At 41.4% G+C, this 27,516-nt stretch overlaps 1 protein-coding gene across 2 annotated transcripts in view; it reads left to right on the plus strand.

Annotated features, from left to right (window-relative positions):
* Nucleotides 1-27,516, plus strand: part of LOC149191513 (Galactose oxidase/kelch repeat superfamily protein) — a 464,035-nt gene that overhangs the window by 68,815 nt on the left and 367,704 nt on the right. For both annotated transcript variants that reach the window (XM_089404308.1, XM_089404307.1), the window contains exon 9: nt 25,826-25,882. In XM_089404308.1, coding sequence (XP_089260434.1) covers nt 25,826-25,882 — 57 coding nt within the window. The remainder of the gene's footprint in view (nt 1-25,825; nt 25,883-27,516) is intronic.

Below are 27,516 nucleotides of genomic sequence, written 5' to 3' on the forward strand. Positions count from 1 at the left end.
ATTTCATGTTAGATATTATTTGTTGTAATGGTTACACTTAGCTTACAAGTACAACTTTGGTGATCAATGATGATAAATGTTATATATTGAATTTTGAAAGCTTGAAACTTTAAGATTGATGAATCATGACTCAATATGTTGTCTGTTACTAACTTGTGGACATGGTTGATAAAGATTATAACTTCTAGATGATTGTTGTTATATGGTTCAATCTATGTTTTTTTATATCTAATTCATCATTCTACATGTTTTTGTTGACATATATGTATCAAAATATAGAAATATAAAAAAATATATATATTATATAAAAAACGCTCCGGGATTCGCTCCCAAACCGGGAGCTTCTGAACATGTTGCTCCTGCACCCGTTTTTGCTCCCGCTCCCCGCTTTCGTTCCCGCTCCCAAGTAACACTGAGTAAACTTAACATTACGATGAATCACATGTCAATACTAGGGCCATAGGCTTGATCATTAGGCTGCCCCACTCAAAACTTATTTGTTTCTTTGAAAAGATATTGCATTTGGAATATTACTGCAAATTTTGTTTTGCAAAAAAGACTAAATGCTCTTGAAAAACCAAGGAGCGTTTTTTTTGCTGGGAGCACGCTCCCGAAATCGCTCTCGAAGACTTGGTCATTAGGCTGCCCCACTCAAAACTTATTTGTTTCTTTGAAAAAATATTGCATTTGGAATATTACTGCAAATTTTGTTTTGCAAAAAAGACTAAACGCTCCTGAAAAACCAAGGAGCGTTTTTTTTGCTGGGAGCACGCTCCGGAAATCGCTCCCTCTTTGGGAGCGCACTCCCGACTAGCTCCCCCACAACCTTGGTTTAGACTTTGGAGCAACAATTCCTTTGATAGAGGCAGATTGGTCAGTTGAAGATGCAAGCAATTCTGAAGTAGCAGAACTACTTGTGAGCAGCAGTAGAAGTGGCAAAGGACCTGCCAGGTGTTCAAGGTACGTGGACTGAAAGGGGTGGTGTGAACGTTCTTTTGGCAAGTAAGTCAAGTGTGTCTTGTTCAAGGGTATATCGAGTGTCATAAGTTGTTGAAATCAAGTCCTAGTTGTTCTTGTATCAGGGCTAATTGTAAGGGCTGTGATCGCTGGTATGGGAGCCCTATGTTTGAATTTTGTTGTATTAAAGTTGTAATCAATGTTGCGAACATCGACATTGGGATAAAATCAGCAAGGTTTTGGAAAACCAAAAAATCGTAAAAATAGAGAAAATATTGGTAAAAATTGGCAAACATCGGCAAAATCAAGGTACCATCAAAATATCGGTAAAAATTGGCAAACATCAACTAAGCCAAAAAATCGTGATTTCGAGATAAAATCGGGATGTTATTGAGATGTTCGCAACATTGGTTGTAATATATTAAGTTTTGGGTTGTGTAAATTTTTTGTCTACTACATTGATTTGACTGCTGTACATTTTACGCTGTGCAAAGTGCTTGTGTTGTGGCATTTCAGTGTGTTTGTGATCATGTTTTAGACATAGACCTGATGCTGAAGTGCCGAGGAAAAATCAGAAGAAGCAATAACCATCTCCAAATTTGACGATTAAAGGAGGCATGAGCCCTCCAAATGGATTGACTCCTCAGTGAACACTCCACTAGACCCCCAACACTCCTCCATTTATTTCATTAGAGACTTGTATTAGAGGAATGCCCCAACAATTCATAAATAATTTGTCTCACATATATAAATAGGCTTCCCACTTTGCCATTCCAATCCTTCCATACAATTATGTTCCCATGCATGTGCATTTTATATAAACAACTTTCTGGAATCATATGAGAAAGCCCATCTAGAACAACCTTGTCTGCATCAGAAAGCTTTTGAGCATGGTTAAGAGTTCTCCACACGTGCCATCGCTTATCGTGTTCTGATTATGTATGTTCTTCCAAAAAAACAATAATTTCTGAGCCAACCTGCATAAGTTTCAGAAAATCCAATCTGAGCCCCTGATAATTAGAAAGTTCTAATTGCTCAAGATGCTAGATCCCAAGCATCTTGGGGACTCTCACACTACCAACAAAGAAACCCATACTGTCTACCAAGCTGCCCACACTGTCTTAAGCGAACTGAACTTTGTATCTTTGCACTACCAAAAATGTGGCAGAGCTGAAAAGGGCATTTAATCCTTCCAGTATGCTGGGGCGGCTGAATTTGGTGATGCACACATGCAAGTGGGTGGTACAAGAAATGGTTTCTTTCTTATTATTACTCATTCTTTGTCATGCTATTGGCCATTGTCATTATGTTCCTATTAAATTCTCTCTATTTTTTGATTTTGTTAACATTTAAGAAAGCAAAGACCTTGTAAAGTATCAGACCATGGTGAGTAGATTCTTCACTTTAGAGTCTAACCTAACACTATAGATCACTAAAACTGAAATGTAATGTTGAATCATAGCCTATCTAGTTCCCATAGGCTATTGACAAGGACAATAAAGGGGTCACCATAATAACATAAATAATAATTAATAAAATGGGTCACCATAATAAGATAAATAAGGGTACCGAGTTTATCCCTTTCCGATGATATTGAATTCCATTGTCTACAGGAATTAGAATCTCTGTGGCATTTGATGGTCCAGCCGAGTCGTGAGAGTTGAGCTTCTACTATAGTTCAGTCACCACTCCATGCAAGGAATTGACTGATGTGAATGTCCATTGCTTGAAATTGAATTCACAAGGATCGAAGCCATCGACCTGCTGTAATTGAGTTTCAGAGTATCTATGAGGCCAGGTCGCATTCATTCGCAGCAGACTTATTAGGGTCGAATTCACTCTATATACAGTCATTATTTCGAGAAGTTATAAAAAGAGGTCGACTTATCATATCGCTGGGCCGAGTTGACTTTCCACCTGAGAGGGTCAAATCAATTGTGGTGAGCGTAAATTATTATCCACTCTGCCTGGTCATCAGTCTTGTGGCTGATCCGCAGGACTAATCAGAAGTGCAACTGATCTAGAGTAGTGTTGGGACCAGATTATTAAGGACGCATTATCCTCAGGAGAAAGATCGCGCTGACATTCGTGGAAAGTAATTTACCAAATTCCATCTGAGCAATTTTATGTAAAATTCCTCCAAAGAATTCCTAAAAAAAATATTGATTTTTGAGTAGCTTGGAAGGTACTACAAGCCCTAGGGTTTGGGGTTTGGAGGGTGAAGCGCCACAAGAGTCACTTGTGGGCTTGGAACCCAAGGTTGGGGTTTTTCAACCATCGATTTTTGGGCCAAAACCACGATGCATTTTCTGCATGTGATTGATGGAGATGATGGAGGATGATGAGAATCCAACGCAACAAGAATCTTTGAAATCCGAGCTGTAGAAGATGAGTTATGAATTTTTGAAGTTGACAATGAATTTTTTGGGCAGTCAAGTCATAAAAGCTTGAGTCAAATTGGTCCAAAAGACATGTCTCTTCATAAATTCGTTGAGCCCTTCTTTTAGTGTATAAATAGAAGGTGAGAGGATTCATTCTAGAACATCCAAGGTGCAACATAAGGCATCGTTGAGGCAAGAAAGCAACTCGTACTTGGAAGAAGGATATCCTCAGATTGGCCGCAGGCTAGGAGGCACTCAGCGAAGGAGGAAAAGGCTTGGTTTGAAGCCTTTACGTCACTGTTTTGAGGGTTGGACTATCGCACAACAGGGCTGCGAGGAGAGGGTTGTTTTGGAGGACGGTTTGGGTGTCTTTAGGTGTGGTTTTCCTATACTAAACAGGCCGCAACCCCTGGACTACTGTGTAGAGACCGCATGTCTATTTGTGACTGGGGCAGGGGGTTGAGAGGCTGTTTTGTGGGGCAGAATAAGCCGCAGGCCTTGAATCCTTACACAGGTGGCAACGTGGGCCTATAAAGGGCTGATTTGTGCCTAGAACAGTAGCAAGTGGACAGGGAAGAAGTGTGGAGGAAGGCCGTCGCTGGAGATGGAGCTGTGAGGGTGCTTTTGTAGGGCTGACGTGGAGTTACAGGAAGCCCTAACCAGATCACAGTGACTACATCAATTTAGCACCAGACCAGAGGTATGTTTAATATGATTTTTGCCTTGTGTTGGGTCAAGTGTTGATCAGTTTGGATCAGAGTTGTTGTAGCCTATGGGAGCCATGTGTTGAGGTTGACTTGGGTGGTTGGAAACCTCAACAAGGAGCAGACCTTACAGTGATCGGATTGGGTGCCATTGGACTAGTGGAGGGCAGCACGTTGGCGACCCAAAGTAGCCCTTGACGAGCTGTCCTAAAGGAAGTGTGATATTTGAAGTTTGGGTGAAGTTAATGAGCCTAATGTGCAGTAATTGATGGACTAGTGGACTGCTAGATTCGCAGATTGGAGCTCAAGTGTTGGACAACCTAGAAGAGCAGATTGGATCAGCCTGTGTTTATTGTAGCAGAGGTGACTTGCAGAAATGATATGTGGCAACCCTCCTGGAGACTCTATGTGTTGTCTCTTGATGGACTAAGGGGCAACTAAAGAGCAAAACAAAAGCGAAGGACCGACAAGACGAGATACGACATAGACACTGCAACGAGATTGTCGGTGTATCTTATATTCTTGTACTTGTGGATAATTGAGGGTCATTATCCCTTGTATGAGAGCCCTAGACTGTTGTATTATTTAGATGGTTTAATATAATGAAGATTGGGTTGTTGTACATATTTGTACAATATTTTGTAAAAAGTTGTCTATACTTGTGCATGTTTGATTTACTACTTTATACTGTTCTGCTGTGCAAAGTAGCTTTGTTGAGATTCTTGGTTTAGTAGCGTCAGAGATTCTAAGATTCTATCCTGGACCAACCTACAATGTGACCAACCTACAATGTCAACCTAGTTGGTCTCTGATATGAGGACAGGTTGGAGGGGTTGTCCAACTATAGTCCATGGAAGGAAAGGATCAAGTTGGTCTTGCAGGTCAAAAAGATTTGGGAGTTCGCCGAGAAAGCCATCAAGAAGCCAGCTGACTCAAAGGAGCTGGAAGTGTACGAGGATTTAGATATGAGGGCGAGATTGATCATCTTAGATGGTGTGAAGGATCCCCTAATACCTCATTTGTTCGGGAAACACTGCACATGAGACGTGGATGGCTCTTCAGAATTTGTTCCAGAATGAGAGCGAGAATTGGGTGCTGGTATTGGAGGATAAGTTGAAGTCTACTAAGATGATACAGGGTGAAGGATTGACTTCATATATGACAAGATTGTCTCAGGTCAAAGATGTGCTTGCTGCCATCGGTGTGACTATTTTAGATTCTGATATGGTGAGGATTGATTTCAAAGGGTTCACCGACTAATGGAAGCCATTTAGTTTATTTTGGTGTTAGAAGGGGCCCACGCCCTTCTTCACCCCTTGAGCTGGCCGAAAAAGGAAAAAAACAATTAATTTTGCCTTTCTACCACCTGAAATGTGGCCTGTAGCGACTGAAATGGGGCTAAAACGCTGCTGGCTGTACCGTATGACGTTTAAAAATCGCAAAACGCCGTATAATATGACCAACGACATTTAAGCTCCATTTCAAGGTTGTTTCGGGCTGTCCCCAGTACTGTTATGCCACCTTTTTAGGGGTTTCCTGCAACATAGCATATAAGTATACTGTCACATTGTATTGTATCACATATTTCGTCATCTGCCTTTTTTTTCCATGAAAAAAATCCATATATTTGATATTTCAAAGTGGAAAGCAAAATACACTTTGACTTAGCTTTTCAGCTCAGAGCATAATCATGACTATCATAAGTGTCTAAACTGTCAGAAACAACAAAAGTTGTCGAACTAAGCTCTGTCTAGATCTCATATTCATACAATTCATGTTATAGTTCATTCCAAACTAAATTCATCCAATATTAAATAGCAAAATGTGCAACTAAAAGATACTTTTTACTTCCCTTGAAACAAGACTCATTCATCAAACACAAAGACCTTAAGAAACCTTAAAGTGGGTTAGTAATAACAACATTTGAACAACTTTTGTCCCTTGTGTTTTTAACATGAAGTGAACCTTCCTCCAAAGTAAGTGTGAATGATGTGCGGGGAAGAAGTCTTGGGCCAAGTCACATGACACTAGGACACAAGACACACGGGACAGGTAGATATGAGTCTTCAACATGGGACATGTTAACCCCCAAAACATGTCATGAGGGTGTTATATCTATATATATATATATATCTTAAAAAGTTTACAAATTACAAATACATAAATGAAATATAGAAACAAAGGTACAAATTTTATAAAACATTTACAGAATATTAATACAACTAGTTACTGCATCATTATTGATAAAATACACAAAAAATTAGAGATTCAATACACATAAAATAGAGGTTTAGAAATTAGAACCTTACATTGTAATTTTTTCCTTAAATCATTTGATGTTGTCAAAATCAAAATGTATTACATAGATAGTGAATCACCAATACTATAGGTGGGAATGCTAATGGCAAATACAAAAAATGCTAGATACTAGAACCCATAGATGGAAGAATCTCATAGCTCGTCAATGGTATTCCATGTCTAAATCATCAAGATCATCACCGTTGCGACTACCCTTTCCTCCATCCTCCTCCTCTATATCCAATCCAAGATCCACATCTACTGGTTTGGAAGATGACCCCTCAAGAGAATCACCATCATCAAAATTGAATAGCTCTAGTACTTGTTCATTTTGATCCATGTTGGCTAATGCAAAGTTCACATTGTTGTCCAAACCTATATCATTAGGGAATACATCCGATATCTTTGTCTTTCCCTTCAACTGCTTACCCCTTAACCTATAAATAAGATAAATGTTGGAGTGTACATACACCATTGTCTTTGCTCTAGATTGTTGAACCCTAATGTTTTTCAAACTATGCTAATTCTACTATGTGCTCTAGTTCCTGTCACAATAAGATGACGAAGTAACTTGAGAGGGGAGCCTTATGGCTAATTGTTGTATAATAGTGCATGCCATCCCAGAGTTCCCCAACAACATAAGGCTTCTTAATCTCCTTGTCTCTAGGCACATTATAGCCTCCAAATCTCTTATTGCTACTAGAAATCTCTATGAAGCCCTCCTCCACCTCATCAAGGTAAATCTATACGATACCAGCCTAGGAAGCATTGGTGTTTGACAAGTTGGAACATTGCAAGGGTGTGTGTTGGACACACATTTGACACGTGTCTTGTTTTAGGACATGTGTCAAATATGTCTCCTAGTCTGTTATGTTCTCAACATGTAGGATACAAACACAACGGCCTTGGCAACTGTCTTGTTTCCTAGGTCCCGTAGAAGCTAGAGAAGACAAAATGATTAAATAGATCAATAATGTGGGAGTCAAGGGAGTAGAGAGTGTTCTTAAGTAACATGGCTTGGAGGCCATCCTCATTGTATTCCTTGCTATGGCTAATGACATTAAATATGTTCTTGATGTCGTCAAAGGAGAAAAGATGGTGCAAGGCAGGGGGCGAGGTGATATGGGTGGGGGTTTGAATAGGAAGTGAGTTGGTGTGAGAGAATGTCTCGGGGGCCCAAATCTAGTGGAAGAGATTTGGGGAAAGGTGTTTGCCAAAAGGTTTTAAGAGAGTGGCGTAGGGCTTCACAAAGCTTAAGTCTCCTCAAATTTAGGAAGGTTTATTTTTCCAAAAAAGAAGATGATGACAATATTTATGAAGGAGGTGGGGTCGTGTGTGAAGGAAAAACAAAGGCACTTGTGAAGAATCTTGCACTGCTCATTGAATCAATGGTTCATGGGGTAGAATCAAGAGCATCATCCCAACTAGCCATGGGGATAAGCTCTTATTTGAAATAGGGGGGAAGGAGGAGGGGTTGTGTGTGAAGGAAAAACAAAGGTTCTCATGAAGAATCTTGCATCGAGAGCATCATCCCAATGGACCATGCAGATAAGCTCATATTTGGCTAACACTGTTGCAAGGGAAAATAAGCATGGGAGGGAAAAATGCAGATGATGAAGGCAGGATGTGTAAGTATTGACTAGCTCTTGATTGAAGTGGATAATAGTACAAGGGGTGCTATAGAGGGAAGAGATGGAGCATAGGGAGATGTGGAGGGGATGTTGAGAGAGAAAGAGAGGAGGGCATAATCTGCAAGTGGAAAGGGGTATACAAAGAAGTGAAGAATGTGGGGAAGGAAATCTTGGTTGGTCAAGATATAATTGACCACAATGGTTCCCCCTCCATCAGGAAAACATGGGAAACTTCCCAAGTTAGGGAAGCAAGATAGATCATTTAGGAGCACCAAATCACGAGACTCACAAAGCTATGCAAGGTGCTACTTGTAAGTTGTGAGAGGCCTGTATCATTCGTTGAAAACTTGTGCAAACACATGGCGTTCATCGCAAACTCCTAAGGGAAAAGTGTATCCTTAGTCCTATTATGGATTATAATTTGCAAGGATTTGGTATGGGCATTGAACACCCCCCACCCTCCCCCCAAGAGGATAACCTCACTTAGAGTAGAATAATGTGGGATATTTGTTTACGTTATGATAAAGGGGTCCTCATCATAGTGCAAAATGTGAGGCGACTAGTGGAAAGTAGCAAATCATAATGTAGACATCTCAAGTGAAGGAGGGGTAGCTATGGACATTGACCTTGGCATGCTCATTTGAGGCAATCATAGAAACTTATCTTAGATGGAGTCATGGACGAGGCGTGCAACCATACCAAATCCTTGAACGCTGTTGGATTAACACATTCCTTTTCTGTAGGCCATAGACTAGTTATGGCCTCCAATGGTGTATGATGTTCACTCCAAACTCATGTAGATATTCGTGAGAAAGAGGAAGTCCCTAGTTCTAGTCACATCATGAAGTGTTCCTAGAGAGTTTTGGAAAGCTCCATTGCAGTTCCAATTTGCTATGGGAATGGTGTACCTTCCACCCCCACTTTGGCTTTGTGATCATTGGGATGGCCAATGTGTTATGCAGTTGACTTGCGAGAATAACAAAGTGCTAGAAATACAAAACAATATTGCCAGAAACAAACACAGAAATATCACATGAATTGAGACAAGCTGCAAATATATCTTATTATTCAGAAGCAGATTACAATGTTCACTTGCCTCTTCGAGGGGGCAACCTCCATCAGAGCAGAGCTCAATTACAATAAGACTCGATGATCTTCCCTTCCTATCTGCAATTATTTATAGCTTTATGACATCCAAAACCCTAACTACTAGTGGTCCCTTGCATAATATGGGTTAACCATTTTATTTATTAACTATGACCCGTTTATAACTAATTGTGGTCCCTTTTCTATAATGTGGGTCAACCACTTACTATTATTATTAATGCGGATAACCATTTACGGGCTTTATTGACTCAACTAACTAATTATGACTCTGATTAGGCCCCTTCAACTTATTACATAAATAAAGGGGTTAGGGTTAGACCCTAACATGCCCTCTCCCATCAAAAGAAGTCTTGTCCTGAAGGTTGCAACTACAGAAACTACTGAAGAATAGTGGCTGGTTCCCATGTCACATCTTCTGGAGAGGTGTCTTTCCACTTGATGAGGTCTTCCTTGATCGTGCAGCCACGAAGATGTCTTTTGTGAGTATCGAGGACTTGTTTAGGTTGGAGCCAAAGTGAGCCTTCCTCATCCAATTCTGGCAGACATGTTTGAACTCGGCAATCTTTCCCCACAACTTTCTTGAGGCAAGTTTCATAGAAGACTAGGTGGATTTTTGAAGTACTTGGCAGGGCCAGTTTGTAAGCGACTGCTCCTATATGCTGAAGTACCTGATAAAGGCCATACAATTTTGGTGCTAGTTTCTAGCAACCCTTTTCTTTGAGAGAGATCTGCTTATAAGGTTGGAGCCGCATGAACACCTGGTCACCTACTTGAAATGACCGCTTGGAACGATGTTGGTCGACCTGTTGCTTCATTCTATTCTGAGCTTGATGTAGATTATCTTTGAGATGAGCAATCATGGTGGCACGATTCTGTAGGAGCTGATCAACTGCCTGTACTTTGGAAGATCTGTGGATATAGGAAGATGGTGAAGGTGGGAGTTGGCCATACACTACCTCATATGGCGTCATCTTGGTGGTTTCATGATAGTTAGTATTATAGCACCATTCAGTGAAAGGCAACCATTGTACCCATTGACGCTGCTTGCTTGAAGTGAGGCACGGTAGATAGGTCTCCAAACATTTGTAGACTGCTTCTGTTTGACCATCAATTTGGCAATGATAAGCTGTACTTAGTTGGAGTTGTGTGCCCTATAACTTAAAAAGTTCCAGCCAAAATTTGTTGGTGAAAGTGGGGTCTCGATTAGACCCAATGGAAGTCGGCATGCCATGCAGTTTGAAGATTTGGTCCATGAAAACTTGAGCCACCAATGTTGGGGTGGATGGGTGTGGCAGCTCACAACAATGAGCATATTTGGAAAGTCTATCAACAATCACCATGATGATTGATTTGTTGCTTGAATCTGGGAGACTTGTAATGAAATCCATGGAAACATCTGTCCAAACAGAAGTAGGGAGTGGCAATGGTTGTAAGGTTCCTGGTAGCTTGGTTGTTTCCCCTTTGTTGTGCTGGCATACCTCGCATTCAACTACAAAAGTAAGAATGTCGTTCTTCATGCCGGTCCAAAAGAAAGAGCGATGTGCTCGTGCATAAGTCTTCTGAAAGCCTAAATGTCCTGCGACCGGAGAGGAGTGCAACTCTTCCAAGATGTGGGTTTTGAGGGTGGAGGTCGGGGATAGCACTACTCGATCCTTATAGCGAAGAAATTCATCCTTCCAAGAGTAGTCCTTTGAGGAATTAGGATTTGCTCTTAATCTATTAATGAGTTGGGATAGAGGGGTGGGAGAACCATTCATGACAAGCCTCTTCAATCCAATCTGGTATGGGTAGAGAAAGGGATAAAAGGGTTCCCTCATCCTCAAATTGGCGTGATAAGGCATCGACCACTACATTGTCACGCCCCTTCTTATAAATTATCTCATAATCATATCCCAACATTTTGCGAGCCATTTATTTTGTTGTGGCGATTATAGACACTGCTCGAGGAAATATTTTAGGCTATGATGGTCAATGTGGATTTGGAAACGACGCCCCAATAAGTATGGTCGCCACGTGTCTACTGCATGTAAGATGGGCATCATTTCTTTCTCATATGTAGATTGACCTAGATGCTTGCCATTGAGTTGTTGACTCGTGAAAGCCAATGGTCTACCTTCCTGCATTAATACTGCACCAATTCCCGTACCTGAAGCATCACATTCAATCACAAAAGGTTTTGTAAAGTCTGGTAGGGCCAATACTGGAGTGGAGCACATGCCCTGTTTGAGAGCCAAAAAGGCCTGTCGAGTTGCGTTAGTCAAAAAAAGATTTTTTTTCTTGAGAAGATTAGTGAGGGCCCTGGCAATGTGTCCATAATTGCGGACAAATTTGCGATAGTAGCCCATGAGACCCAAGAATCCCCTCAAACTCTTCAAGATTTTTGGTTGTGGCTAGCCTTGCGTTGCCTAAATCTTTTTCGGATCAACCCTCACTCCTTCACGACCTACAATGAGTCCCAAATACTCTACTGCTTCCATGCCAGAGGAACACTTGGATAATTTGACAAATAGTTTATGATCTTGGAGTAGTTGCGATACCTAGTCAACATGCTCAAGGTGAGTGTTCTATGTTATGTTGTAGATGAGAATGTCATCAAAAAAGACAAGGACGAATTTTCTGAGATACAGTTTCAAAAGGTGGTTCATGATGCTCTAAAAAGTGGATGGGGCATTACAAAGACCAAATGGCATGACTAGGAATTCATAATGGCCTTCATGAGTTCGGAAGGTTGTCTTGGGAATGTCAACTTCCTTCATTTGTATTTGGTGATAGCCTAAGCAGAGGTCCAACTTGGTAAAAAATTTGGCACCATGCAGTTCATCAAGCAGATCATCAACTACTAGGATAGGAAATTTGTCCTTTATGGTGAGCTTGTTAAGGGCCCTAAAGTTTGGACACATGCGCCATTCACTGGCTTTCTTTAGAACCATGACCACCGAAGATGAACAAGGGTTGGTGTTGGGACAAATAACACCGGCTTCAAGGAGTTCCTTAATGATTTTTTCAATTTCATTCTTTTGGGCAAAAGGATATCGATAGGGGCATACATTTAGCGGCTAGGTACTCAGGAGCAAAGGGATGCTATGATCATGTTCACCCCTAGAGGGTGGGAGCTTCTTAGGTTTGTTGAAGTCCCGTGAGTGGCGATCTAATACCTGTTGCATATTAGGATGAATGGGAGGAGGAGTGGATTCAATGGCATGAATGGCATTAAATTGTGCTATTATCCCATGATGGCCCTTTTTTAAAAGCTTCTCCATTCGATGCGAGCTGATGATAGTAGGAGCACCTTCCTGGAGTCCCTGCAATGTATGAGTTGGGTTGTTTAGCTTAAAGCTCATATCATAACTCCTAGAAGTCCATTGTATTAGGGCCCAACGTGTGGAGCCATTCAACACCAAGGACAATGTCACAACCACCCATTTCAATGGAAAACATGTGGGTTTTGAGGTGATAATCCCCCATTTGAAGCTTAATATTTTCACAGCGGCCTTCACATTTCATGGTGCCCCCATCAACGATGAGGACTCAGAAAGTCAATACCGCCCTGATAAAACAATGAACTGCTTTTGTACTCTCTTATGGACAAAGCAGCATCGGATTTTGAGAGTTTGGTGATAAGAAATGCCAACTAGGGCATGGACTGAGATAACCGACTCATATGGCGTAGTTGGAGTATTAGTGTCCAGGTCTGTTAGGGGTTCACCCTCTTCCTCCTTAGTCACTTCAGTGGATGGAGCTTCATCGACAGAGCTGTTTTCAGTAGCGTCAATTTGAAAGAATTTTGGTTCCTTGCATTTATGTCCCGGGGAGTATTTGTCATCACAATAGTAGCAGAGCCCTTGTTTGCTTCTTTTGGCCAACTGCCGACGACACTTTTTGAACCTTAAGTGTTTGGGTGGGACTCGTAGCCAGGGTGGGACGTGCCCGTGCAACAAAATTTGGACGATTGGATTGGGCATTTAAAGCGACTTCTACCTCTAAGGCCTTGTTGCATGCTTCCAACCAAGTAGTTGGGTGATGCATTCTGACATGGGCTTGGATAACTTCCTTTAAGCCACTGATGAAACATTCCAAGTAAAAGGCATCTCCTAGTCCTTTAGTCTGGATGGCCAATTGTTCAAAGGCTACAATGTAGTCCCATATTGTACCTATTTGCCTGAGCTTAGTGAGATGACCCAGAAAGTGAGATTCCTAATCAAAGCGGTCACAAATGGATTTTGAGAACATGTTCCAAGTTGGCCTCCCTGGATAGCATTTCTGATGCCACTGCCACCACTGCCATTGCTCTTGGTCCAAGTAAAGAGCTCCCACATGTAGTTTAGTTTCATCTTCCCAAATATTGTTAAGGTGGAAATATTGTTCCATTTGTGCCACCCATACTGCTGGGTTAGAGCCATCAAATTTGTACATGTCTAGCTTGGGTGTCCAGTGGCTCGAATATTGGTGACCTCCATGGAAATGAATGTGATGGCTGGATTCTCCTTCTACGTGGGCATCAACACTATGTTCTTCCCTTATGGGTTCACGAGACATCTTCAGGGTAGTCAATGCTTCTGTGATTTTGTTAATGGATGCCTGGAAGTTATCGAGTCTCTTCTCGAAAGCTTCAACTCTCTCTATTGCCTTCTCTGTAGCCATAACTTGAGACCTCGTACTGTACATACACTAGCCCTGGTCAAATTTGGAACTTACTTAAGAGTAGTAGGGTTGGAAAGAGGGCAAGCTCAAGAGTCTAGTGATGTGCATCACTTGAAGTCGCGTCGAGAAAAATTTGGGAGCACATGAAAATTGGGGGCTTATAGGTGAATGGTACCACAACGATTAGCTCGGCGCCGTGAATTTTATGAGCTAGGTCTCTTGCAAGCATCTTGAGATGACCCCAAACTTCTTTTTTTTGTTTATACTCTGAAAGGATTTTTACTCCCAGTTGATCAATATTGCGGTGGTAGAAATCTTGAATGCTTGATACTGCCAAATATCCTGCGAAAATCGTGCCTGGACTATCATAATCGAACTTGAAAGTTTTGGCACTACAAAATGTGCTGCGACAATTTGATTTGGACTATGGCGGCCAAAACCCTCACTGCACAAAGAGTGATCTATGCTGTGAAAACCCCAACTGCTGAATCTGATATGTACTGCGACGACAGAACCCCAACTGCTGGATATGATCTGTACAACGGTGGCCAAACCCCAACTGTTGGATATGATCTGTAGAGCGGTGACCGAACCCCAACTGTTGGATCTGATCTAGATGAAAAGGTAGGGGGTGATCTTCAAACAGCTTAGAGAACTATGGTCACAAAGGAGTGTCAGGTGCTATAGATCGCGATATACATAGGGGTCCAACATTAGTACTTGGTCCGATCTTTTAGAGCGCTAATTAAGGAGGATAGATCGTACCCCTAGCCGTACTACTTGACTACCCTATTGAACGTGTGAGTAATCTCCCCGAGTGCTCTTCTCAATGTACTGTTGTAGCAAGATGACCGACAACTTATCTAAGGTTATGTTTCAAGTTACCCTAAGGGGCTTCCGATATACCCAAGGGTACGTGGAAGTGCAGTCCCTACGCGGCTCTATCTAATGCGCTACTACTCAAAGGGATACCTATAGGGGTTACAAGGGAGTCCAACAAGCATGACCACCTCTTGTAGTTCTTGCGTGCATGCCTCCCTAAATTTGTAGGTTTATGCGCTCAACGATAGATCCCGTGGTTTAAAGATTGCATAACACGTTGGAGTGTTGGGGCTCCTCTACTTGGGATATTTTGAGGTTTTCATCCTAGAAGATATTGTGTGGAGAGAAGAAATACACCTCTTTGCCGAGGGTGTTCTTAGATGGTCTTTGGTGGTTTGTGAATGGAGAAGAAGGGTCAAATTTGTCTTGATCCAAGTTGTCTCAACATTGATAATCTTTAGGTCCAAGGTGTCATGAAGGAAAGTAGCAAGTGCCTATGTGTCTGATAAGGTCAATGTTGGAAGTCCATGTACTTAGAGGTTTATTCTTTTGTCTACCAAATGCATTCCTTTGTAAGTTTGGCTTGGAACAATTTTTTGTCTTTGGTAAATGGGGAGACCTTGCCCTTCTTCTAGATCATCTGTTCCCATGAGCTTAAGGTCTCTTACTGAATTTCTATTTCTTTTTTGAAAATATTATGTCGAGATCTCATTTCCTCTTGCCTGTTCTTATAGCTAAATTTTCGTTTCCTGTCTTAAAAGAGCTTGCTATGATGTCAATTCCTCTTGCCTGTTTTTCAGGTATGAAGTTTCTGCTTGCGATGTTGAAGGATCCTTAGGTGAGTTTGGTGAACGTTTTTCACTGTTTTAACTGTTGTAAATAGATGATTCAAATTGAGGTTCTCTGATTCCAAGTCCACACCTTGCTAGTGATATTTGTAACATGTTGCATTTGTAGAGTATATTTTGCTAGTATAGTTATTGTTGGTAAGACCAACCATCCAGCTGGAAGAGAATATCCTTCGATAGCTCTTTCTTCCAGGGTTGTATCCACACAAATGTGAACATAGGAAAATTGGCTCTCTTTGGGCATGGAAAAATGAATGAATTGCACTACACTTCTCCCAATCTCCTTTAGAGTGGATTTGTCCACAAGATTAAAGGGTAATGTTGGAGGTGAACCTAAGCAAGGGTGGCTATGATTTCTTCCACTAGTTTGAAGCCTAATGACTGTCTGTGACAATATAAATTGTTGCTGTCCATGAAATAGGTGCTGAAGTGGAAAATAAGATCCCTGCCTACTTTGAGGTGGAATATGAAGGAAAAAAATCCTCTCCCATCGGGAAAAAAGGATAATTGGCCTTGCATTTTCGATAGTGATTGGCTCAAAACCCACTGGTCAATAGCTATAGGACTAGGTCAAAAATCAGTAAACTTACCCACTAAAGCTGCATTGAGAGAATGTTGGCCCTCTGACGCACATAAGGGGATTTGAGAAACCAAAAAGAGGATTACTTTCAGATTTCTTTGCGAACTGGGTTGCTGGTTGGCATTTCTTTTATTCTTCTTGCTGGTTTCTAGTATCTACTACTTGTTGAAATTTGGTACCGGAGGACAGGTGGTTCCCTTAGGCTTTGATCTTTGGCCTAGGGAAAAGTGTCCAAAAGAATTTAATTTTTTCTACTAAAGTGACTTTATAATTTTTATAAAGTTAAATCTAATTTAAAAGTGACTTTAAGTGATAAAGTTATTAAAGTCTAATTTTAAAGCGAATTTTATAAAGTCAATGAAAAATTAGAAAGGAAAAGTGACTTTGGAAATAAATGACTAAGTGGGTCTTTAATATTTATTAAAGTGGGGTGAATTAAAAAATAGAAAGTGAGATTTAAATGAGCATTTAATCTCAGCCCTAGATCTCAATCTATTTCAGCAATTGGATTTAGGGATCACCCAAAAGTCATTTAGGGTTGGATTAAGGGAGGAAAGGAGAAAAAGATCAGTCATTCTTTCATGAGCAGATTGAGAAAGAGAGAGCAAGAGAGCAAGGGAGATTTTTGGACAAGGAGGAGAAGGAGGCAACAGCTTGGCACACATACTAAGGTAGCATTTAAGCAAATCCTTACAGCTGAATGAACAAGCAATAAAAGGCAGATTTTTGTTGAGCAAACAATAAAAGGCAGATTTGTTTTTGCACAGAAATCGAGGCAGTGGATTTTTTGCACAAAAATCGAGGTCTGTACAGTCTGTCTGTACAGCCCGTCCGTACAGCCCATACAATAGTCGTACAACAGGTTTCAGTGTTTTGTTTTGTTTGGAAATTTCCAGTGGGCTGTGAAGCTCAAAAATCGAGATAAGTTGTAAAATTTGTTTGCTGATTTTTTGCTGAATATTTCTCACTGTAAAAAGGCATTTTCCAGAAATAAAGAAGAGCTCTCGAACTGGTTTTCCCCAAGAGTTGTAGGGGGTTTTTCCAGGGTCACCTTGACCAGAAATCTCTGTGTTTAAATGTGTTTTAATGGCTGTTTGTAACTGCTGAATTTTATTTCTGCATTTTCAACATTTTGTAAAATTTCCAGAATTTGTGTTTTCAACAAAAAATTATTTTTTCAGTGTTAAATGTATGGATATGGGAATGGGCATTTAACTATATGGGAGAAATAAGGTGAAACTGAAAACCAGGGTGGGAAAACAGAAATTTCTACATGGTATCATAGCTTGAGTGCTGAAGTGCAGTTTGGGACAACAAGTAGGAAAAATTACAGCTGCTGATTTTTCACTCAGAAAATTCCCTCAAGCTGATTTTTCACAAACAACAGCTTTATCTTTACTACAACAATGCTATTTTTTCAGTTTAAGGACAACAAAATGTCATTGGAATTGACGGTGGAGGATAGGCTGGATGGGCATACAAATTACAGCGTTTGGAAGGAGAGAATGCAAAGTATCTTTGAGGAGGCGGAAGTCTGGGATATCATGGTGCATACCACACAAAACCCTGTTGTTGTGCCTACTGATGCTACTCAGTTGGCTGAGTATAATAAAAAGAACAACAAGGGTAAGAGGCTGATTCTAGACGGAGTCAAAGACCATTGCATTCCTCATGTGAGAGGAAAGAGCAATGCCCATGAGATGTGGACAACATTGTCCAATCTCTACCAGAGTACCAATGAGAACCGAAAAATGGTCCTGAAGGAGAAGTTGAAGAACATTAAGATGGGTAATGATAGTGCAGCTGGATATCTCACAAAGATTACTAATGTGAGAGATGAGTTGACAGCAATTAGAGAGGCCATTCCACCCACTGAGTTGGTGCGGATTGCTGTGAATGGCCTCCCTCGTCCATGGATGAACTTTGCTGATGGGGTTTGTGCACGTGAGACCCTTCCCACATGGGAGAGGTTTTGGGATGATTGCATTCAGACAGAGATCAGGAAAGGTCAGCTTGGGGCAGCCAAGCCAGTTGAGCAGGATGAGGATGTAGCACTGTTCGCAGGAGGCAAGAAAGGCAAAGGGAAGAAGCAGGCTTCCACAAGCAATGGTGGAGGCAAAGGCAAAGGTAAAGGTAAACAGGGTAACACACAAAAGGACTATTCCAAGGTGAAGTGTTGGAATTGTCAAAAGATGGGACACTATGCAGTTGTGTGTCCAGAGAAGAAGAAGAAGAAGGGGAAGGACCAGAGCTTGGCAGCTTCGACAAAGGTTGAGGACTTTGCAGGTCGTTTTGACCGGGAGTTTGCGTTCACTACGTGTGAGTCTTCGAGTGCAGGATCACCTGCCACACAGGTTCAGAGGGAGCATGCTTTTCCCTCGATTAGCGGAGCATCTTCGGGTATCTAGTATGTGGACAGTGGGGCTTCACGTCACATGACAGGAGTCCAGGAGTACTTCTTAGAGCTTTCAGAGAGTGGCACTGATATAGAGGTAGTACTCGGTGATGACAGAGTTGTTAGAGCAGTCGGTGTGGGGACACTGACATTTCAGAGGGAGTCCAAACCTCCCTTGAAGGTGTCAGATGTTCTTTATGTGCCAGGGATGAGGAAGAACCTCATATCTGTCTCAGCTTTGGAGGACAGAGGATATGAGGTACTGTTCAGGGGAGGACAGGTGTTGATGTATCCCAGGGGCACTCCAGCTGATTCAGCTAGAGTGATAGGTGTACGCCATGCAAAGGTGTACAAGTTTGCATTCTAGCCCCTTTTGGCATTGAGCAGTAGTACTGACAGCAGAGCTAGCAGTTCTGAGCTGTGTGAGATTTGGCAACGCAGGATGGGACATATTTATCATGGAGCCTTGAGGACCTTGCGGGAGATCACTACAGGTGGGCCAGATTTCAGTACTGATCACTTTGATACTTGCAAAGGATGTGCGATGGGCAAGTTTGCCAAATCCCCTTTTCCCAGCAGTGACAGCAGAGCGACTGGGATACTTGATTTGATTCATTCCGATGTGAGCGATCGGATGTCTCATGTTTCCTTGAGTGGATATGAGTACTATGTTTTATTCATTGATGATCACTCAAGGAGGACATGGATTTATTTCTTGAAGACCAAGAGTGAGGTCTTCAAGTGGTTTCAGGAGTTTAGAGCTCTTGTGGAGACACAGCCAGGTCGGAAGATCAAGTCCCTGAGGTCGGACAATGGGGGAAAGTACACCCTTGGAGAGTTTGTTGACTATTATGCGGAGGCAGGCATTAGGAGGGAGTTCACTGTTCCTTACAACCCCCAGCACAACAGGGTTGCGGAGAGGAAGAACAAATCCATCATAGGGGCTGCCAAAGCCATGTTACATGATCAGGGGTTGCCATTGTTGTTGTGGGCAGAGGCCTGCAACACAGCTGTTTACTTGCAGAACAGGAGTCCGCATCGTGCCTTGGGGCACATGACTCCGGAGGAGGCTTTCTCTGGGAAGAAGCTTGATATTGGTCATCTTCGTATCTTTGGGTGCATTACATACTCCTACATACCCAAGGAGAAGAGGACCAAACTAGAGCCCACCGCAAAGAGGGGTATCTTTGTGGGCTATAGTGAGACTTCAAAGGCCTTTCGGATTTACATTCCTGCACAGAGGAAAGTTGTTGTTAGGCGGGATGTGAAGTTCGAGGAGGACAGGGCCTTTAGGAGATCACGGGAGTTAGAGTATCTGGATCAGCCAGACCCTCAACAGCAGTTGCGTCAGTCGCAGGGATCAGGAGGATCTGGAGGTACATCTATGAGGATGTCAGGTCCGTCAGTGAGCAGTGGCTCGCCGAGCCAGAGGGGTGGTGCTCCGGGTAGCATACAGAGCAGTTCACTAGGGAGTCCACTAATGGACAGTTCACACGGTACCTCAGCTTCTACAGGTTCAGGTGCAGGCAGGAGGACAGCAGACAGACAGTCAGGAGTTCATGCCCTTGATGATGATGATGAGGAGGAGTTTCATTCTCCAGTGGGAGAAGTGCGCTCAGGGAAGAGGAAGCCCAAGTGGCTTCAGGACACCTTGAGAGATGCCACATCTGTTGCTGAGCCGAAGAGGCCAGTCAGAGAGAGTAGACCACCTGAGAGGTTTTGTAGCTATATGGCAATGGTTACCAGCATCCTTGACTCTGAGCCTTCTAGCTATGAGGAGGCAGCTAGCCAGCAAGTCTGTAGAGAGGCCATGCAGGAGGAGTATTCTTTTATCATGAAGAATGATGTTTGGGAGGTGGTGCCGAGGCCTGAGGGCAAATCCGTGGTTACTTCCAGATGGCTTTACAAGGTAAAGCATGCTGCAGATGGCAGCATTGAGAAATTCAAAGCGAGGTTTGTGGCTAGAGGGTTCTCCCAGGTAGAGGGAGTTGATTATGAGGAGACCTTCGCTTTGTGGCTCGATATACTTCGATCCGCTCCATTATATCGATAGCAGAAGAGATGGGTTCGAAGATCCACCAGATGGATGTGAATACTGCATTTCTCAATGGCTTCATACAAGAGGAGATGTACATTGAGCAGCCATAGGGCTTTGAGGTGCATGGGAAGGAGTCCCATGTGTGCAGACTGAAGAAGGCCCTTTATGGCCTGAAGCAAGCTCCCAGAGCTTGGTACTCTAGGATAGATACATATTTGCAGGGGATGGGTTTCACAAAGAGTGAGGCAGATCCGAACCTTTACTTTATTGTGATAGGTGAGGAGCCTCTCATTCTGGTGCTGTATGTGGATGACTTAGTCATTACAGGTGCAAAGAGACTCATAGAGCACTACAAGAGAGATCTTGCGACGGAGTTTGAGATGAAGGACATTGGCTTGATGCATTACTTTTTTGGGTTTGGAGGTGTGGCAGGAGGAGGGGCATTTCTTCCTGGGGCAGGGGAAGTATATTGTGGACATCCTTGGCAGATTCCACATGGAGGATTGTAGACCCATGACGACATCGATGATTACCAACTGGAAGAAGCTTCATGCTTCAGATTCCGAGTTGGTGGATCCCACATTGTACAAGCAGCTGATTGGTTCCTTGATGTATTTGGTCAACACTAGACCAGATATTTGTTTTGCAGTCAACACGATGAGTCAGTTTATGTGTGAGCCTAGGAAGGTTCACTGGGTGGCTACAAAACACATTTTGCGGTACTTGCAGGGGACAGTGGATTATGGTCTGGACTACAGGCAGGGGGATGGAGTGAGATTGGCAGGATACACTGATTCTGATTGGGTAGGTTGTGCTTCTGATAGGAAGAGCACTTCAGGGTGCTGTTTTGGGTTGGGTTCAGTAGTAGTGTCATGGTTCAGCCGGAAGCAGCAGTCAGTAGCATTGAGTTCAGCGGAAGCAGAGTATATGGCAGCCAGTCTAGCTAGTTGTGAGGCCATCTGGCTTTGCAAGATGTTGTTTGGCTTATTTGGTCAGCCGTTGAGACCTTCAGTGATTTATTGTGACAATCAGAGTTGCATTAAACTCACAGGGAATTCAGTATTTGATGACAGGTCAAAGCATATCGGGATCAAATATCATTTCATCAGAGACTATGTTCAGAAGGGCGTTGTGAAGCCTGAGCATATTCCCACTGATGAGCAGGTTGCAGATATTCTTACCAAAGCCTTACCATGGGGCAAGCATGACTACTTCAGAGACAAGATAGGTGTGGTGAGGAACACCTTCCTTGGTAAGAGGGAGTGTTGAAATTTGGTACCAGAGGACAGGTGGTTCCCTTAGGCTTTGATCTTTGGCCTAGGGAAAAGTGTTCAAAAGAATTTAATTTTTTCTCCTAAAGTGACTTTATAAGTTTTATAAAGTTAAATCTAATTTAAAAGTGACTTTAAGTGATAAAGTTACTAAAGTCTAATTTTAAAGTGACTTTTATAAAGTCAATGAAAAATTAGAAAGGAAAAGTGACTTTGGAAATAAATGACTAAGTGGGTCTTTATTAAAGTGGGGTGAATTAAAAAATAGAAAGTGAGATTTAAATGAGCATTTAATCTTAGCCCTAGATCTCAATCTATTCCAGCCATTGGATTTAGGGATCACCCAAAAGTCATTTAGGGTTGGATTAAGGGAGGAAAAGGAGAAAAAGATCAGTCATTCTTTCATGAGCAGATTGAGAGAGAGAGCAAGAGAGCAAGGGAGATTTTTGGACAAGGAGGAGAAGGAGGCAGCAACTTGGCACACATACCAAGGCAGCATTTAAGCAAATCCTTACAGCTGAATGAGCAAGCAGTAAAAGGCAGATTTTTGCTGAGCAAACAGTAAAAGGCAGATTTGTTTTTGCACAGAAATCGAGGCAGCTGATTTTCTGCACAAAAATCGAGGTCCATACAGCCTGTCCATATCGTCCGTACAACATGTCCGTACAACAGTCAATACAGTCCGTACAACAGTCGTACAATAGGTTTCAGTGTTTTGTTTTGCTGTTTGGAAATTTCCAGTGGGCTATGAGGCTTAGAAATCGAGATAAGTTTGTAAAATTTGTTTGCTGATTTTTTGCTAAATATTTCTCACAGTAAAAAGGCATTTTCCAGAAATAAAGAAGAGTTCTCGAACGGGTTTTTCCCAAGAGTTGTAGGGGGTTTTTCCAGGGTCACCTTGACCAAAAATCTCTGTGTTTAATGGCTGTTTGTAACTGCTGAATTTTATTTCTGCATTTTCAACATTTTGTAAAATTTTCAGAATTTGTGTTTTCAGCAAAAAAATATTTTTTCAGTGTTAAATGTATGGATATAGGAATGGGCATTTAACTATATGGGAGAAATAAGGTGAAAACCAAACTATAGAAGGCAACTTCTATGAATAGGGCCTTCTTGGAATCTGAGGGGGGAGAGGCATCTCCTGTGGCTCTCTATGAAGAGTGACGACCCATGATTTAGCTCTCATGTTGTTCAATACCAATGGATCATGCCTCTGCTCTACCTATGAACAAGACGTGTGTAATGCTCCTAAGTAGGAATATGAGTGATATTTAAACAAATAAATAGTGCAACAACATAAAATTAAAAACATGCATTAGACATCCGTGAAACGCTGTAAATCTGGGACTGCTGAGCCATATATTATAAAATCAGAGAGCTAGGTACAATATAAAATGGAATGGTGCACTTGGGCTTGTCCCAATAACAAGCTTGACAAAGCCCAGGTGAGAAATAACTGAGCTGAAGGCTGCCCAGTTGCTACACCACTCAACACTGCACTGTCCTAGTAAACAACTGCCTTGCTGGAATGTGCCCAAAAACTGCCCAAAAAATTATATCCTTTCAGCCCCGGACTCCTTGGACAAAACCCAAAAAAACCCAGAAGGGAATTTCTCTAATTTTGACTTTGGATTTTCGGCCTCCTTGGAGCCTCTCCCTAACTGCTGCTGCCAAATTCGACTTGCAGGATGGTTCTTGGCCAAGATGACTGCTCTCCCAAGCACCACGAAATTGCTGCTGGAGGTCTCTGCACAATCTCCCTGCCCAAAAATTCGTACTGCTAATACACCGGTCTAGCTGGTTGTAAAACCTAGCGAAAATGCCCTCAACCAATAGCCTCCTAAGCTCCCGGAACTCCCAACAAGTTGTGGACCTCCCTGCTGGCTCTAATTCCTCCTGCGTGTTTCTGGCTACCCAGGAAATACTCAGTCCCCTTCTCTGCATAGCTGGCTGAAGTGGGTGACTATGCTGAACTCTCTGAAATCCCTGTGGAACAACCTCCCTAGGGCGGGTGCGGATGGTCCTCCGAAGAAGAGGTTGAATCTCCCACTTGGAAGATTCGTGGCTAAACAACTGGTAGATTCGCTAAGCCGCAGAACGTACAAAGGTGTGTTTGTTTGCAAATGATCAAGATGCTCAAAAATGAGAGCTCCTTCTCCTTTTATCACCTTGGGCCCCCTTAGTCTCATGTGGGCCCCTCCATCTACTAATTCAATTGCAACCAAGCTCATCGAATGGCCAAGTTCGAATTAGTCATGTGGGTGGGCCCCATATTCCACGAGCTGCAAAAATAAAGTCGAATTCCCCTATAGTTCCTAAGTCTATGTGTGGGGTCCTCCTCATAAGCCAAAAATGATGCCAAAAATGTGTAGCTGCACCCCATGACTAATGTGTTTGAGAAGGGACATGACAACGCATCTCACAAAATGGAAACCTTTGGAATGGATCTTTACTGTGAAGTTTTCTTGAATTTCTATTGTGACTTGAGCTTTGGTTCATGCAGGAGGCAACTTGCATGGCAGCATCAAGGGCAAGAGCCCTACACGCACACAGTTTGAGCGATTCTCTAACATTTCTTAGTTTTGCAGGGAATGGAGTAAGAACCAGTATTGGGGATAGTCATATTGAGAAATTCTAAGGTTATGCTATTGGAGTGGAATATGATTTTAAGCCTGTTCGACCTATAAGTTATTAATGAACACTATTTATATTTACTAATTATTATGAAGTGTTGTGTTTATTAGAATAGTTGTGTCTCTTAGGTACTATATATATGATGGCGTTCTTGACTGCAGATCATCATCTCTTGCATCTTTAACATTTATTATTTAATTAATTTTCTCCTTTTGAAAATATGGACTTGTCCCTTTTCTTGTAAATACTTATGGCATCCTGTGACTACTGCAAGGTACATCACAAATGGTATACCGTATCAGAGCAAGTTTGAACTTTGCTGGCCTGTGGCCAGGTCTTTTTTGCTTGTTGCAATAAACTTTCCATGGCCCTTGGCCACAGATCTTCATGCTGATAAACACAATCTGTGTAAGATTGGAGGAGCTACCATCTTGGGGAAAATAATTAAATAGATATACCACACTATATAACATATATTTCTCACTGTTGCTTGGAATATATTGACTCATTGAAAATGACCACAGCTGCAGAATGTAGAACTTGCAGGACAAAAATTCCTAGAGGAATAAATCACCAGAAATTTGACAGCAGACCATGGAGATGCTGTTGAAAAAGAAATTTCTATAGCATACATGCTAAGCAAGCTCCATTTCCTCATGTTAGCGCTGATTTGCTATGGCCTCTCCAATACAACATCCTAAAATAACAATTCTATCGTGTAGCTATTGAGAGTGATTCGTACCTGTCAAGAGTACTTTTGGGGGTTTGTAATAGGTGCTGGAAAACAATATTTAGGCTGCCTTGGGAACTGCTTTCAGCAAAAAGATACCCATCTGCATGAGGATATTGCTGCAAAATATAATAAGCATTACCTTAGAGGAGCAGCAGAAGCATTGAGAGTTATGAAATAATTAATTTTAAAATTTAAATATCGGCTGCCCTACCAATACACTTGTGGAAACTACCTGTTGGAACAATTGCGCTGGAACATTGTGCTTTCAGGGAACAGCTTCTGATAGTTAGTAATGATTGCAAACATTAAAGTCAAACTCATTGTGACAGTCGGATAGGGAGTTCACACAGAAAAAGATTAGTGACAAAAGATAGTGATGGTAAAAATCGAAGTCCAAATTTTGTGCATTGAAAAAGAAGAAATAGATAAGGAATATATTCCATAGGTATTATATTGTAGTATAATGTCGATATTTTATGAATTTTCAGAAATGAAATGATTAGAAATTTTTAATTAACTTACCATGTTTATGGGATATCATGTAAAGTTGCTTTTTTGGGTAACTATTGACCTTTGAAATGGATAATAGTTTAATGAGAAGTTTGTTTGTAGTTTGTACTCTAATTTTGAATTCAAAGGTCCTTTAATTAGGATATAAATTATTGCCTTCAAGTTTTTATAGGCACGGATATGTTTTGATTCCGGGATACAAAATCTAGAGGAACTCCGCAAGCTAGTGTCTATCAGTTCTGTCTAATTCATTTGTTGTTTACTATAATTGACAGGAGGAGGTGGGCCAATTATGGGTGATTTATGGGCTCTAAAGGGTCTATTTGAAGAAGGTAATAGTTTTACACATCTAAATTATGCACTTTAATCTTTTTTTGCTTTTTATTTATTTATTTATTTATGGAAAATGCATCTTATATTTCAATAGTGAACAACAGAGACTACATCATACAATCAATAGGTGCCTAGGGATAGAGATGTGTGACAAGTGAACGTGTCCAATGGGTTTATGTATCCAAATTAATCAAATTCAAGGTTTTTAAGATTGAATCTAATCAATTGAAAAAGACTAAACCTAGGGTATGTGACTAAGGAATCATTCAAGACAACTAAATTGTTTTGCATGGGCACATTTGTTAATTTACTATTGAGCAGATGTGTGGATTAACATGATGAAGGGATAATTTGCCCGATATAATTTCATCATTGGATGAAAAGGTGTGAAAATCCCATTGTGTGCTCTACATTTCTTTTTCCAACAAAAATCTTGAAAATGCTGGGCTCTTTGCCACATTTCTGGATGGTCCCAAATGAAAAGCTATTGATGTTGATTACAGTGCTTGACCCGGATGGGACATCAAGTGAGCCATGAAATAGAGGCAGAGAGCATGTGGAATTGACCTGAGAGCTCGTACTTGAAGCTCAAAGATCTCAATCAGTTGAGCTAGCCCACCAATCTCATGTGCACTACAATTTGCTGAGAATTATAGCTCAGACAAGAACTTTCGCACAGGTTTAGAGTGAACGTGCGAAAAACAATACGAGATATTTTTGAAAAATAATTCCTTTTTGTTTTGTTTTAATTCACTTTAGTAAAAAGTGAAAGTTTTATATTTAACTAAGTCTAAAATTGTACCTCATGACTTAGATTAGGAGTAATGCTAAAAATAGATTCTAGTTGCACAGTTTGTACGATAGTGAACTGCTGTTTCTGGTTTCTCCAGTAGCTGTACCTTTCAAGCATCCTGTAGAAGCTCAAGTTCAGGGTGATTTTGGTAACTGCGCAGTGCTGTTTTATTGGGAAAAATGAGGAGGATTATATATATGTTTTTTGAAGGAATTAAAAATTGATTTGATGGATTAATTACCTGTGTGCACGCAAAATTTAATTTTATGCTTCCGCTACTTAATTTCTGCCTATTGTGTGATTGGTGCTATTGTCTGAAATTGAATTTCAGCATTAATTAATTTCTGCCATCTATTTGTTTGATTGAGATCATAAGGATATTAGTCACCTAGGGCATGGAATTTGCACATGGTATCAAAGCTTATTTTTTTGATTGAGATTCCCAAGGATTTGCAGTGGTAGATTAGCTATTGAAAAAATGGATCAGCAGTTAGAGAATTTCAAACTAATTTTCAGATTGGGGAGTCTGTGCACTAGATCTTAGAGATATCATCATTTAGTCTCAGGATTGAGAACAGATTGGATTGTGCCTCAAATTTCTTAGCATTGAAGGTGAAGGTTACAATCTTATTCAAAGAGAATGATCTTTGTGATATTGTCAAGGACGTTGTGACTCCACCTACTGATCCACAAGAATTGGTAACCCACAACAAGAAGGAAGTGAATGCTGAGTGGATGATCTTGGATTCCATAAAAGATCCAATGTTATCGGAACTGAACCGGTCATCAAATAGAAAAACCTTGTGGACTGGGAACCGGTCGGAACTGGAAAAAACTGGA

This window comes from Pinus tabuliformis, chromosome 2_2, assembly GCF_031772625.1.
Source record: "Pinus tabuliformis cultivar Carrire ecotype Pingquan chromosome 2_2, CPIR1, whole genome shotgun sequence".
Taxonomy (NCBI): Eukaryota; Viridiplantae; Streptophyta; class Pinopsida; order Pinales; family Pinaceae; genus Pinus; species Pinus tabuliformis.